Source organism: Temnothorax nylanderi, unplaced genomic scaffold (genome assembly GCF_030848795.1).
Source record: "Temnothorax nylanderi isolate EJ_2023f unplaced genomic scaffold, tnyl_v1.0 TNYL_tig0019_pilon, whole genome shotgun sequence".
Lineage (NCBI taxonomy): Eukaryota > Metazoa > Arthropoda > Insecta > Hymenoptera > Formicidae > Temnothorax > Temnothorax nylanderi.
Window position 1 is genome coordinate 440,068 of NW_027249081.1, and position 13,904 is coordinate 453,971.

The 13,904-nt window shown below is 44.0% G+C and overlaps 1 protein-coding gene across 1 annotated transcript; it reads left to right on the forward strand.

The window, feature by feature from the left end:
- Positions 1-1,312: 1,312 nt before the first annotated feature.
- Positions 1,313-9,632, forward strand: Ugt50b3 (UDP-glycosyltransferase family 50 member B3). The gene is made up of 7 exons (XM_071699612.1): positions 1,313-5,005; positions 5,532-5,798; positions 6,891-7,089; positions 7,239-7,418; positions 7,876-8,193; positions 8,532-8,760; positions 9,166-9,632. Exons 1-7 carry the CDS (start codon positions 4,760-4,762, stop codon positions 9,305-9,307), a joined length of 1,581 nt encoding a protein of 526 aa, XP_071555713.1. The 5' UTR covers positions 1,313-4,759; the 3' UTR covers positions 9,308-9,632.
- Positions 9,633-13,904: the final 4,272 nt, after the last annotated feature.

Sequence of the window (13,904 nt, forward strand, 5' to 3'; positions counted from 1 at the left end):
TCGCGTCGGCTCGAAGTTGGAAAAAAAGAAAAACAGCGTTTCCTTTCGTTCAACGAACGCAGGGACGTTTAGTTTTCGGTTCGCTGTGTATGTGCGCGCAAGACCTGGCCCCGACCTCGTAAAATCGAGTTTTGCGGCAATTTGGCGATTTAACGATCCGTGAAACACGACCGTACGGCCCTCCGCAGTCCGCGTGAAAATTAGCCTTGAAGGGAACACGGTTACTTCGCAAATAAATATAATGGTAAAATGGGAGAGCCATGAGAGATGTGAGAGCCGGCTTGGTATGGGGAGGCTGCGAGAACTCTGGCAGGTTAATTCGCGAAGCGAGTCCAATTACGTGGCTCTAATCGCACGGATTCACGCGATGATGCATCACGCCGCGCGCGCGATCTAATAATTATGTTACGCGTGCAAAGAGATAGTAGAATATAAATTTGATCAATGATGGGATATGACAGGATATTCGCTGATTTATATGTAGCTTAATAGGGAAAATCGCTGGACGCACCAACGCACATTGGAAACCGATAGAACAGCATTTTATTATTTAAATAAACAATTGTCAAAAAAGAATAATAATATAAGAATATATATTATAATACAATAATAAAAATATAATCTAATAAGATCAATAATTATTAATAATGTAATAATATAAAATCATGTCGGCGGACAAATTCAAGTTTTACTAGTGGCGTGTTCAAAATTGATTAATTGACAATGTCGATAAAGTTCGATTAATCTTAGATGTTGCTTGAATTAAATCAATATCGCACACAAATCACCATTTGAGTGAAATTTATTCCTACACGGTACGTTGTGTAACCGAACCAGCGAAATCTGTCCTAATTCTTTAAGTTTTGCTATTTTGTTCCTGTTTGTGAGATCCTTGTCGCAATATCGCACACTTACACTCCCGATATTACAGTTTCCGGGTCAAAGACGATCGTTGACCGAGAGAATAGCAGGTGGAGCATATAAGGATTTCGAAATGACGGAATCGCGAGCGCATCACAAGTTGCATAACAGTAAATTATCATAATTCCGCAATATATCGAATAGCAACGGAAGTAATATAGAGACGTTACGTATTGAAATCGGAAAATTCCAAGTAGAAGATTACGTCAGATCAGTAAAATTATAGTCATGAGATTATGTATAAACTGTACAAATTTTTCATATTATAGCGTCAATAATAAAATTACGTTTAATTAGAACACGAACGCTTCTAAATTATACAAACAAGATCGATTTTATCATATCCTGTCATTAAATGAATTGATTTTTCTCGATATATTTGCCAGCAGAAATGATAAAACACCGAACTCGTTATATGGAGATATTCGAGATTAAAAAAATGACCAAATCATCTAATTAAATGCGATGTATAATCAATGCGAATCGGGTGAATGGAGAAAGAGAGAGGCGCATCGCTCTGGTGAGTCAGTTGTGATCGCCAAATAAACAAAAAAAAAGACAATTTTCTCTAATAGATACATACGATATACGTGGAAGAGTTTTATGAATTTCACGATCTTCTGAAATAGAACAAATAATGTCATTACATTAAGCAAAATAATGTTGTTGATCCTTGGCTGCCGAATTTGCGGATAAATAATCTTTAACGGTAAGTTGCTTGCATTGTCCATGATTCGCCGTCATTCTGGAAACGCAACTAGGCATTACTTAACAAAGTAATTTTGTGGATACAACAACCCCATTTCGTTATCTCGCTGACAAGCGTTTGGCAAACCACACAATTATAAAATGTCGCAGTCAACGAGATGTTTACTGGATGTCTACTTCTCCGAGTGGCAGGTGCGCCCAAACATCCTCGGACGCGCGACCGACGACGAGGAACGTCGTCTTTGGTGGGAGGCAAAACTCTCTCTCTAGAGCTCAGCTGATTATTAAAGCTGCTGCTGGCACAGTCAAACTTTCACGCTCGGCGATACGCGAGCTTCGCGAGCGAGGAGTAGTGCCCGTCGCCGCTTTCAAGGTCCGCGCTTCCGAGTTACGATACATCGATCCCAATTCCGCTCTGATTTCGGGGCGAGAATCGCGAAAATCGCGACGCACGTCGCGGTAAACGTACGCAACGGGACGGAGGAGTCGCTGGACGGCCGAGCCGAAAATCCGCCGACGGATCGGAACGACGAACGGAAAAAGTGAAGGAGGCCGATGAAAAGTCGGCCAGGTACATCGGATATTGCGGCTGTGCGGTTCTTGTTGACTGAATTTGTTTGCCAATTGACGGCATATCAAAGTTTTGCTCTTCTCACGATACCTTATTACGAAAGTTTTCGTATCGTTAATGCCTGCAGCAAATATGTAATTATTAAAATCGATAATTTGATTAATTAAAGAGATTACTCGAACAGCCTGACAGAGAAATTGCGTGGTGCGATCGAGCAAGTTTTTTGCGAGACGCGAATGGATTCAATGATAAGTTGTTGCAGGTAGAAGTGTTCTAAATTGTTGCGTTAAGAGAAAATTAAAGTATAACTATGTACAGGTTCTCTGCTTATTGGATAAACCGACGGTTAATAAAGAGATAACAAATTAACTGTACACAACTCAATCTGGAGGGTATCGAGATTCGTTCATAAAATATTACATAGTGTATGAGCACTTTGAATCGCTAAGAAATATCTCAATCTCGAAAGTTTGAATGAAGACAAATGATACCTAACACGAGAGGCGGCATCGATTTGTTGACTCCCAGAATCGGATTATCGCGACGGGCGATCGTGCATACGAGTCGTGCGTTATTAGTGAAAGTCGTCCGCGCCTGTATAGTTTGAGGATCAAGACTAACGACTACGATATTCCCGCCAGAAATTGCGTGAAGGGGCAAAGAAGGTCAGGAAGGAAAGGAAAGATCAAGAGATCCTCATCTGGCTGGAGAAAGGGAAAGATATAATTGAACAAAATGACGGGCGGTCTCTTGCCGACATTCGAATTTCGACACACGACTTCGTGAGAACTTGGTAAAACAACGTTTAAAAAGTCGAGCGTCCTCCGAGCGAAAAGTTGTGTGTCATTGTTCTCTTTGCTGGCTGCTCTTCTTGAGTGATTATCGGATCGGAGGGAGCACTTTGAGCGAGTTTCACGAGAGAAAGGAACGGATCCCCGAAGAGAAGAAGACTGCGAGAGGCAACGAACGTAAGAAGCTCCTGTCGAGTTATTAGGAGCAAAAAGCAAGAGGAATCGTCGGGTTGCGTACTTTGTTGAACCGTCCCTCTTACGACGGCGCTTCGCAAGGCTGCGCGAGAGGTATAAAGGACCGCTAGGAAAACAAATGGAAATTTCGCAGAGTAATACTTCACGATGCTCTGCGCGGAGTGAAGATACTTTAAGTGAGATGCACTCGGCAGAACTTTAGACAGGAAATATCGAAGTCGAACATGAAACAATCGGAACAAAACAATCAGACGTGAAGCTTAAATTCCTTTTTGTCTCCTTTGAGAGCGACGTGATACATTATTTGTAAAAAAAAGTTAAGCGAATCCGATAGCGTTATCTTTATAAAGTTAACAACAATTTTCTCGTTTTATTTAATGGCACTTGACGACCGTTATTGTCGGATAGATATTAAAAAGAGTAAGTAAAAGTTTAAAGATTGTTAAGCTCTATGAAGCTTCTCTATTGCAAACTTTAACTCCTTCATTAAAAACGCTTCGTTAAACGCTTTCAGTATACTTGGAAAGATATCGAAGGTCTGCTTCTGTTACGCAGATTCGCGTACAGCAAACAAGTTTATTTACGGCATTTACACAAAGTATCTCGAGAAAGAGATGGAAATTGACCAAAGCCGCTTCGTTACATGATCGATAATTTATATTTCCTCGACTGAAATAGAAGATCAGAAAAGATTATCTACGGCTAATCTTTCACCCGAATATCAAAAGAATCCATTGACGGGAACTTTGTGCTGGAGAAGGCTATTGCGAAGAATACCAGCGGTAAATTGGATGAGTAAAATTAACGGACTGTGAACGAAAAACAGGAGAGCCGTCTTCGAAGCCATTTGCTTGCCGCGAGTGAGAATTGAAAGAGACGTGCGCGATTAATCACAGACTTAAAAAAAGTGTTTTTCTTTTTGACGGTGTGCATTAGAATGACAATGAGCCTTTTATTCGAATAAGGCTTGACCTCCGTTATTTATCCGTCTCGAAAGACCACGGGCGCTTTAATTACCGAACTTTAGCAGTTCCGATCTATACCGGTTCAAGCGAGTTGATTCCCGAAACGCGGAGAGATACGTGACGAAGGATGCGAGGGTCCGCAATCGTGAAGACGCAGCCAAGCAGCGACCAGACGCGACACGCTCGCAAAACGATCACGGGGTGATCAACGGTGACGATTCATCGGTTCGCCGCCGCGAACTGGAGCGTAAGGGATCCGTTCTCCCGCCGAGCATCATCCCGTTTACCCGACCGGAAACGTTCCGAGGAGAATACGAATTCGTCGTGGATTTTTCAGGCCGTTTCTCGCTTCGCCGATGCACGAAAGAAGTTCGTGACGAAGGCGACGCGCGTTCAAACGTGACAGGGATCGTTCGTGGTAGAGACGAAAAGGAAGAAAGGAGAAGGGAAGAGAAAGAGAAACGATGCCGGGTCGCGAGACGATTGTCCTTCTCCGTTGAGGGATCATCGACGATCTCGAGACTCCGCCGTAAGAGTGCCACGGCGCGCAAGAGGAAGAGAATCTCCGTTAATCGAAATTCGTTAAACGGCAAGCTGATACTTCGAGGATGACGCGCGTCGCGTATCGACTTGGTCTTCACCACCTCCTTTTGGGGCTCAGCTTACTGATCGAGCCCCTGCTGGGTTACAACGTCTTGATGGCCACTATGGGTGGCACCAAGTCCCACACGGTACCCTTCGTCGCCCTTGGTACGAGTCTGAGGTCGCGAGGGCACAACGTCACGCTGCTGAGCGCTTTCCCCGGTCCCGCGGCAAATAATGGTCTTCACGAACTGGTACCGTCGATCCTCGAGGTGATTTACGATCCATCACGCACGTCCGTCTCCCCATGCTCCGAAGGATTCTGAACCGCTTCGCGGGACTTTTACTGCACCTCGCGCGTGTAATTTCTTTCTCCCGCGTCCAATTTAGCCCTTGACCCACATTTAATTTTATTGCACACTGAATAATTTACCAGAACCGCCTGTTTGTACCATCTGCATTCATTATCTTCTCTTTTTAAATCTCTGTTTTTAAGATTTAAGCCTCCTTTTCTGTCTACCTGTTTCATTTCTGCTCGAGTTTAGTCCTTCAAAGAAGCTTACGCTAAAAAGAAAGACTTGCAAAACCGTACGATAATATTTACGAGTTCTCTTTCCTCGGTAAATAATTAATCTTTGAAGAGGAGGTTCGGGGCTCGGAGGGTAAACAAGTTTCGCGATATAATATCGTGACGCGGAAGTCGAAAGTTTCCGGGCTGACCCAACGATCGCGCGAGCGCCAATAGATTTATGTATTGTGCCGCACGCACGTGTTCACCTCTCGTGTCTTGCGGCACAGGCTTATGTCGAGAATTTCACGGCTCAGTGGGACCTGGTGGGCGCCAGGTTCCGGAACGAGCTTCCTGTATCACCGTGGGACGCCATGAGATACGCCTGGGAGTCCTGCGAGGCGTTGCTGCAAGACGCGCCGTCGATAGCCAGCATGAGAAGACCGGACGGTGATCCGCTCGCCCGATGGGACGTCGCGGTCCTCGACGGCGCTTATCCCGAATGCATGCTGGGAATCCTCCACGCCGAGAACGTGCCGACGATAATGTTGAACACGGTAATATGCTTTTGGCCGTAGTCGAGAAGCGCGATGGGACCCTACGCAATATCCCGAATTCCCGTTACAGCTCGTCCCGGTTCTCTCGCCGCGATAACAGTCAACTCGAACTTTTACTCGAGCGGATAAACGATATTGTGTTAGGTCGACCTGTGTAAAAATCACATCGGCGATAGAGAGTCACACGCAGCTCTATCGCAGTTTTATCAAAGTGTTTGCTTAAAGTGTGTTTCAGTTATCATAATATATGATACAATATACATATATATGATATAACATTGCAAGGATATTATACTTTATCTGCGTCGGTTGCCGTTATGGCCAGATTTCGTGATTTTTTAAATATAAATAAAAAACTGACTTTTGCATAACTAGTTTGTATTTTCCGGTAAGTAATTAAATATTTAAATAGCTGCATATTTCTTAAAAGAAGTTTCGTATAAATCTCTAGAATACAAAGTTCTAAATATCTCTAAGTGGATTCTTGTTATAAACGAACCAATTCTCAAGAGAATAATGGCATAAAGTTTCTTTCTTACAATTAGTCTCTTCTACGAAAATATAATAACAAGGAAAAGAAAGTTATATATAAATATTATATATATCCACCATAGTTATTCCAAGCGCAAAGTGCAAAAAAATATACTTATTTGTCGTATCCCAATGTTTCCGCGTATGAGTAATTGAGAAGTAAACGGTTCACCGGAACAACATGTTGTTCATTCGTGTGTAACTAATACGACAAAGTGTAAAGTTATCTCATCTTCAAACACACGTTTGAAGCCTACACATGTCTCTCATACTAAAGCTATCTTAGAAAAGCGCTAAGCAAAACGCGTTGGCCAGTTTCTATCGATTTTCTCTCCTTTCCTTTCCTTCTCTCATTTGTTCGTTCAATGACGTGAATGACGCGTAATGATAAAACGAGCTTGTATAACGGAGCAACGAGGTCCCTCACCTGAAAAGGAGCGGATCACCGCCGATTTCGTCCTTTTCTAAAAACCGATATCCTTGCATCATTAAAGCCACTTGCTTTCACTTTGCATCATTGCAGCTAACGAGTAATGAGAACGACGCGATGTTATCTTGCAGGTGGCACTGTACAGCGGATCCATTATGCGACAGGGCAATCCATCACCGTGGTCGGTGACTCCGTATTTCGGTAAAGCGATCACGCAGGACATGACTTTCCTTCAGCGAGTCCTGAACACAGCGGCCCTGTTCACTTTAAAGATCATGCACTGGTTCACGGTTTCGATTTATCTTCAGCCGACGCTCCAGAGATACCTCGGTGAGCATTAAATCAACCACGGTCTTCGCGTCCCGCTGATTCGTCGAATTATGTCGATGCCGCTAATTGTATGCTAATATCGTATATCTTTATTTATAATCAGATAATTATATAGCCCAAATGACCGTGTCATATTTTGCTTTTGACAGGCAATCATATACCCGACGATCTGCACAGCCTGACGATGGAGGTCCCCCTGACTTTGCAGAACAGTCATTATAGCGTGGGCGATTCCGTGCCCTACTTGTCGAACGTCGTAAACGTGGCGTGCCTTCACTGCAGGCCGGCGATGCAATTAAGTTCCGACTTAGAATCCTTTTTGCGACGCGGTAATTTCATAATTTCGCATTTCTCTTTCGCGAGAGATTTACGTCATTCTTAATTTACATCTAGTCGCTAATTGAGTTGAGAGGCCAAAAACTTTCGTATCGCATAGCAAAATTGTTTAAACGACGATATTCGAAACTTTTATGGTACCACATAATTGTATTCTCTTTCTCTCATAGCTTTCCCTTATACAAGTTTTTTTTTTTTTAATTTGAATCTTGTTACATATGTGTTTGTTCCATAATGAATTTTATCAGATCTAACGACTCTTCTTATAACGCGAAGATATCAAGTAGGTGTAAAATATTATTGTTTAAGCCTAGCAATGCTTCTGGCGTTTCGTATAAGAACCGTAGCAAACGGATTGACGGTAATTTTGCATCGGTTGTTTTCCATTTTCCGATGACTCGCCGCTCAAGTAAATGTGCAATAACGTACCGCAACGTCGAACTCTTGCAGGTTTTGTGTTTGTTTCGATGGGATCGTCGGTACGGGCTTCCGGAATGCCGGAGGCACTGCTGCAGATCTTTGTCGCGGTATTCTCCACGCTTCCGTATAACGTCGTGTGGAAGTGGGACGGTGGCAAGATCAAGGATCTGCCGGCGAACGTGAGGACGGCTGCCTGGTGGCCGCAGCAGGAGCTGCTCGGCCATCCTAAGTTACGTGCCTTCGTTTCCCACGGCGGCCTATTGTCTCTGCACGAGGCGGCTTATCACGGCGCGCCGACCCTGGTCCTACCGGTATTCTGCGATCACGATGGAAACGCGGCACAAGCTGGTAAATCCTTTCTCCCGTATCTCTAAAAACGCGTTCGCTAGCCTTTAGGCCTGCTAGGCTTATCGAGAATAATCGTCGAAGCTTTTGAGAAGCATTCGCTCTTCGAAAGGAATGATGGAAAAGCCGAGTAGAAATGATTGATCGTTCGTTAAAACAGTGAGTGAATGTGAGCGATGGGGAAAACTCTCCGATTTGAGTGTCTCTCGAAAATGGAGACTGTAATCTTAGATGGAACTTGCACGCGAAGCGAAGAGAACTGTCTTACGCGAGGTCTTACGATAATTGATTAGTCGTTTAACGACAAGATCGCTACATTTTCGTGTACTTGTTTGACATAGAGAAACTGGGTTACGCTTTGGTAATGGATCTGGCTGGAATATCAATCAGTGCGCTTCGCGAAGGTATAATTAAAGTCGCCGCACTTCACAATAACTCGTACAGAGAGGCGGCTAAGAAGAGGAGCGAGTTGCTACGTGACCTTCCGATCGGTCCCAGAGAATTGGCCACGTGGTGGGTAGAACACGTTGCCAAGCACGGCGGAGCCGACCATTTGAAAAGCTCAATCAGGTAATGTCGCTTTTTCAAATAATTATTATTACAAGATATACGGATTCCTTGTAATAAACATGCATAAAAATACTCGTTTGAGTATAGTACTGTACAAACAATTCAACTAGCAGGTTTCGAAAGATTCATTGACAATTGAATTTGAAAACATTTAGTAATTAAATATTTAGTGATTAAACATTTAGTAATTAAAACAGAGTATCTTAGAACTGTTGGAAGTTCTTTTTAACTGTAGATTCTACAGAAATTTATTATTTCTTAGCAAACATTTGGCGAGAGAACAAACTTTTAAATTCGTCGTAAATTTTTAAATTATATTATTAGATAGTAGATACATTTATCAAATGATGTACTCGATCAAATGATAAAGTGAGAAAGTTAAGTAAATTAAATATAATATTTCAGGTACATGAGCGTGTTCCATTATTACAGCATAGACGTCGCGATATTTTATATACTGAGTTTAATCCTGATAATGTATGGGCTCAAGAAACTATGCTGGCGAGCGGTAATCAGTCAGGATGTCTTTAAGAAGAAAATAGACTGATCGATAATTCCGTGAAACCCTTCGCCAAATTAATTTTATTTATTGTAGCAAATAGGATCTAATCTCTTAATTGTCTTAATCATACGTAAGTACATTTAATTGGGACAAAATAGAGATTATGTAAATCGAAGAATAATCTCGACTTTTTAAAGATCTCTAATATATTTTTATATAATTATAAGTCATTTGTAATTATAGTTTAGCTGTTACGCTATCGGTGTATAATTACAATTCAGGATAAATTCGTTTAATCTGAATATCATCTGTAATATCTCTACATGACAAATTAAAAAAATGTATATAAAATAAGAGATATTTTTATGTATGTAGTGTTTTTATTGAGAGATTGAGAAGAGAGAGAGAGAGAGAGAAAGAGAGAGAGGAGAGAAATTCATTAACCGCTGATATAATAGGAATCTACTTTCAAGACGATGTTACCGAGTGAATATCGTGACGATGATATCATTTTTTATGTTATCTATATTTTATATCTTATAAATAACAAATTACACCTCATGACCACACAAATCGAACCCTTTTATTTAAATTAAAATCTCAACCTTTGGCGCGACAATTTATCGTTACCAAACAATTCATTGCCAAAATTAATTTTAATGAAATAAATCAACAATTATTAAGCAACAAATTCTACAGCCATCAAATTATTAAATAAACAATAATTCGTACGAGCGCCAGGTAAAATATACATTTTACTTTTGGAGCTATTTATACAACATCAGGATGCGGTATATTCGAACGCTGTATTGTCTCCGACAAAATTATTCAATGTTTTGAAAACAAATGAGAAAGACGGCGAGGATGTTCCTGACAAAATTTGTTGCTAAACGCTTAAAATAACAAGTATGCGGAATGTCTGACGGAAGCAAATACACACATGAAGGAGGATGTCAAAGGTCGACGAACGCGTCTATAGACAAGAAGCGTTTCGAAGGATTAATTAGTAATGTTAATGTATGAACATACGGATTCGTAGCTTCGTCCTAAATACACATGTTGGTGCGACAACCCAAGCATACCAAAGTGTTATGCCATGAATTTCAAGATTACATCTATTATACATGGATTGTTTATGTTATGTTTGCGCGAAATCTTCTTCATGTAGACAACGTAAGCAATGTAAATTGTTATGAGTTGCATATAACCTAACCTAACTGATTGATTAATTCATTAATTTTTCAAACTGTATTTTCACAAACAGTCCTAAAAAATAAAAAATAGTTTTAAACTAAATGCATTTTAAATTAGAGATGCATTTCAGTTATAATTTATTAATTAACTGTACAGTAATATAAAAGATATATGATATTAATATAGAAATATTATTATTTACACTGATCTGATCTAATCTAATCTGTTAATTTAATTTGCCTGGCATGCTAAAAATTGTGTCTAAACTAAATAATGGTAACTGAAAATAAAATTGCAAACAAAATATAAATTTCCGATATTTCTGACAAAATATGAATAATCCATGGATTATATACTCATTGTTTGCATGACACGTTAAACATAGTTTACATTTATACATGTAGATTATTTTACGCCCAACCCTGGTTTACATGATCTGTGCGTAAAGACGCGCAGAAACTGGCGACCGGCCTAGAGCGAGTTTGCGGCAGGTAGGCGAAGGAGGAAGGAAATGCCGTCGCGTTTTCAAAGGAAACTAGTTACGAGCGAGGGAAAAGGGAGCAAGACGGATCGGAGCGGAGGTGTTTCGGGGAAGAAGGCAGACCAGATGTTCGCCACGGAGCTTAACGACGTCAATATATATATATATATATTTACGCCTGATCGAATATATTTTATCTAAAAATACGGGCGAGATATCCAGGCTATCGCGGCGGCCACCGCGCGCCAGGTATGCCGATCGGCTTTATCGATTTTGCGGCGCGGTGGCGCAACGAAAATAATCGCTATCTCGCTAACATCGTTGCGCGTTGGCGCGATAAACGAATAGATCGCGAATGCGAGATTCAAGGACCGTGGCTCTCAACAAGGAGAAGTAGCGCGTTGATCAGAAAATAATTATCAGTCGGAATTTTCTGAACGAGCATTACCTCTCGACCAGAATTTACCTTTTAAATGATTTAATTTCGATCGTATTAATTTATCTTTCCGATTATGTTCGGAAGATAATGGGGGAAACTTACGGGAGGATACGACTATAAAGCGAACATTTTCAGTTTCTATATTTCGCAGTTCAATTTATTCGGACGTTAATGATGACGAAACGAATTTTTCGTTTCACCAGAAACGGAGTTTATTTTAGTTAGAGTCTTAATTTTTGGCGCGACAATTTATCGCCGGCCAAACATCAATTTATTACCAAAATTAATTTCAGTGAAATAAATCAACAATTATTAAGCGATAAATTCTACAGCCATTACATTATTAAACAAACGATAATTAGTACGAGCCTGCTCCATTATTACTCTCAAAAAAGCAGATTTAACCATCTTTTTAAAACAGGCTATTTTCAAATGTATATACGAGGGTTGGTGCAAACAGGATTATCGTTTTTCCCCATTCCACGAGTTTCGTACCGGATAAAGCTAAAAAGCCGAAGGGGATGGAGAAATTTTTCTCTGGATAAAAAAAAGGAGGCACGCTGATGCCCCATGGCAATTTCGTTTCGACTGTGACCTGTAACTTCGTTCTCGACTTTAACAGGCACGCGACGAACCTTTTGTACCAACCCTTTTGACGTAATACGCAACGACACGTTTACCAGTCCTCTCGATTTTCCCCTCGTCGGGGCGGTTGAGGTGGGTTAACGGCTCGGAGAGTCGGAGCCGGGAGCGTCCGTCAGATCGACGATTGTTAAGAAAAACGCCGGAGGTGATTCATGGTGACGACCGCGCGGCGACGCTCGCGTCGACGCTCCTCCCCGCGGGCCCGTGGGACGTCCCTCACTGTGTGCCGTTACGTTCGCGGCTACATTCAGACCGCGTCGGTGTACTCCGCGATCACGGCGGCTCGATCAGTAGCAGCTGACTCGCTGGTCGGGGTATACGTTGTCGCGCCGCCTACTCGGTAGAAGCGAGCCGCGCACGCGCGCGCCCGCACGCCCGCCGCCCGCCCGCCCGTCCGTCCGACCGCTCGCATTCGAGGGCGAGGAGAGAGTTTACTCGCGTACAAACGAGAGTCGTCCGAAGCCGAGATAGTGTGCGCGTCGTTGTCGTGCGTGGTCGTGCGTGCCAAAGCCTGGCCCCCTCGGCCCTGTGTCAGTGTGTGTGTGTGTGAGTGTTTTTTTCTCTGTGCCGTACGCGGTACCGGTGTCTCTCTCGCGCCCGCGCTCGCGCGCGCGCGCGCGCGCGTGTATATACCGTGTATACGTTCTCGGAAGAAGCGGAAGACGAGTGAGATATGCCGTTCGCAGCCTCCGTCGCAGCCGCCACCGCCACCGCCATCGCCACCGCGAGCTACTGCGTGACGAACGGCGCGCACGTGAATCGCGCGCTCGCCGTGACGAGCACGCACGACGAGGTGAGAGCGCAAAGCGCAATGCGCATCCCGCGACACGGCGCGGCGTGAGGACCCACGCTTTGTTCCACGCGCGCGCGCGCCTTTTTTCCGCGCGACGAGCAGCTTTCCGCCGATCGTCGCGTCCCGCGCGAAAACAAAGCGAGCGAACGGACTGAAGTTAGGAAAGGTCTGAACGTGGCCGAGTTTGTATGCGATTAGACGAATGCGACGGGAGACATCGAGGAACGAGAGCACAGCCCCAAGCATTTATATACCCATATATGCATGTGTATATACATATACATATACGCACATACAAACTTGAAACTTGTATATTGTACATATGTATATATATACATAGCGCGTCGATGCGAAAGAGACAAGAAAGACAAGACAGGAAGAGCGCGGGGAGCGGGGCGGGGCGGGGGAAGAACGCGGGGACGCCGCGTCCGAGAACTCGTGTGAACGCACGTGGGTATCGGACGAAGGAGAGACGACGGGAAAGCATGTGCGTCCTCGCACCGCTATATCCGCGGCGCGAACCGGCACACTTTATGTAGCACGTAACGTACAAGCGGCGATCGATCCGCGCGCGACGCGCCGCATTCGAGGTAGAGCGTTGGAGAAAGGAGCAGCGGTCGACCCTTGTGCGGATTTATGCACGCCACGTCGCGTCGCGTCTCGTCTCGACCTGTCTCGTCTCCCCGCTGTCGTCGTCGTCCATCATCGTTGTCGGGCAGGCTGTCGACCGCATCGTTGTTCCGCATCGCCTATTGTGCGTGTCGCGTGCGCGCGGCCATCGCCCGCCGTCGCGTCGGTCGGGCGGGACGCGTCCGCTGCGCGTTTCTACCCTCTGGCTGGCTTCGGCCGCGTGACGTAATCCATTCAAGCGCTTACTACGCAATATACAAGACACGACCGTCGCTCTTTCTCTTTCTTCCTGCCGCCGCGCCGTCCCGCTCGTCCCCGTCGCTCACTCGCGCGCTCGCTCCGCTCCGCTCGTTTCCCCCGCGCGACCGCTCCGGCTCCCCACCAACCCCCCCCCCCTCCCGGTGCTTCCCCGTGAGTCCTGTGACGCGACGCGACGCGGAGCGATGCGGAGCGGCGCGGT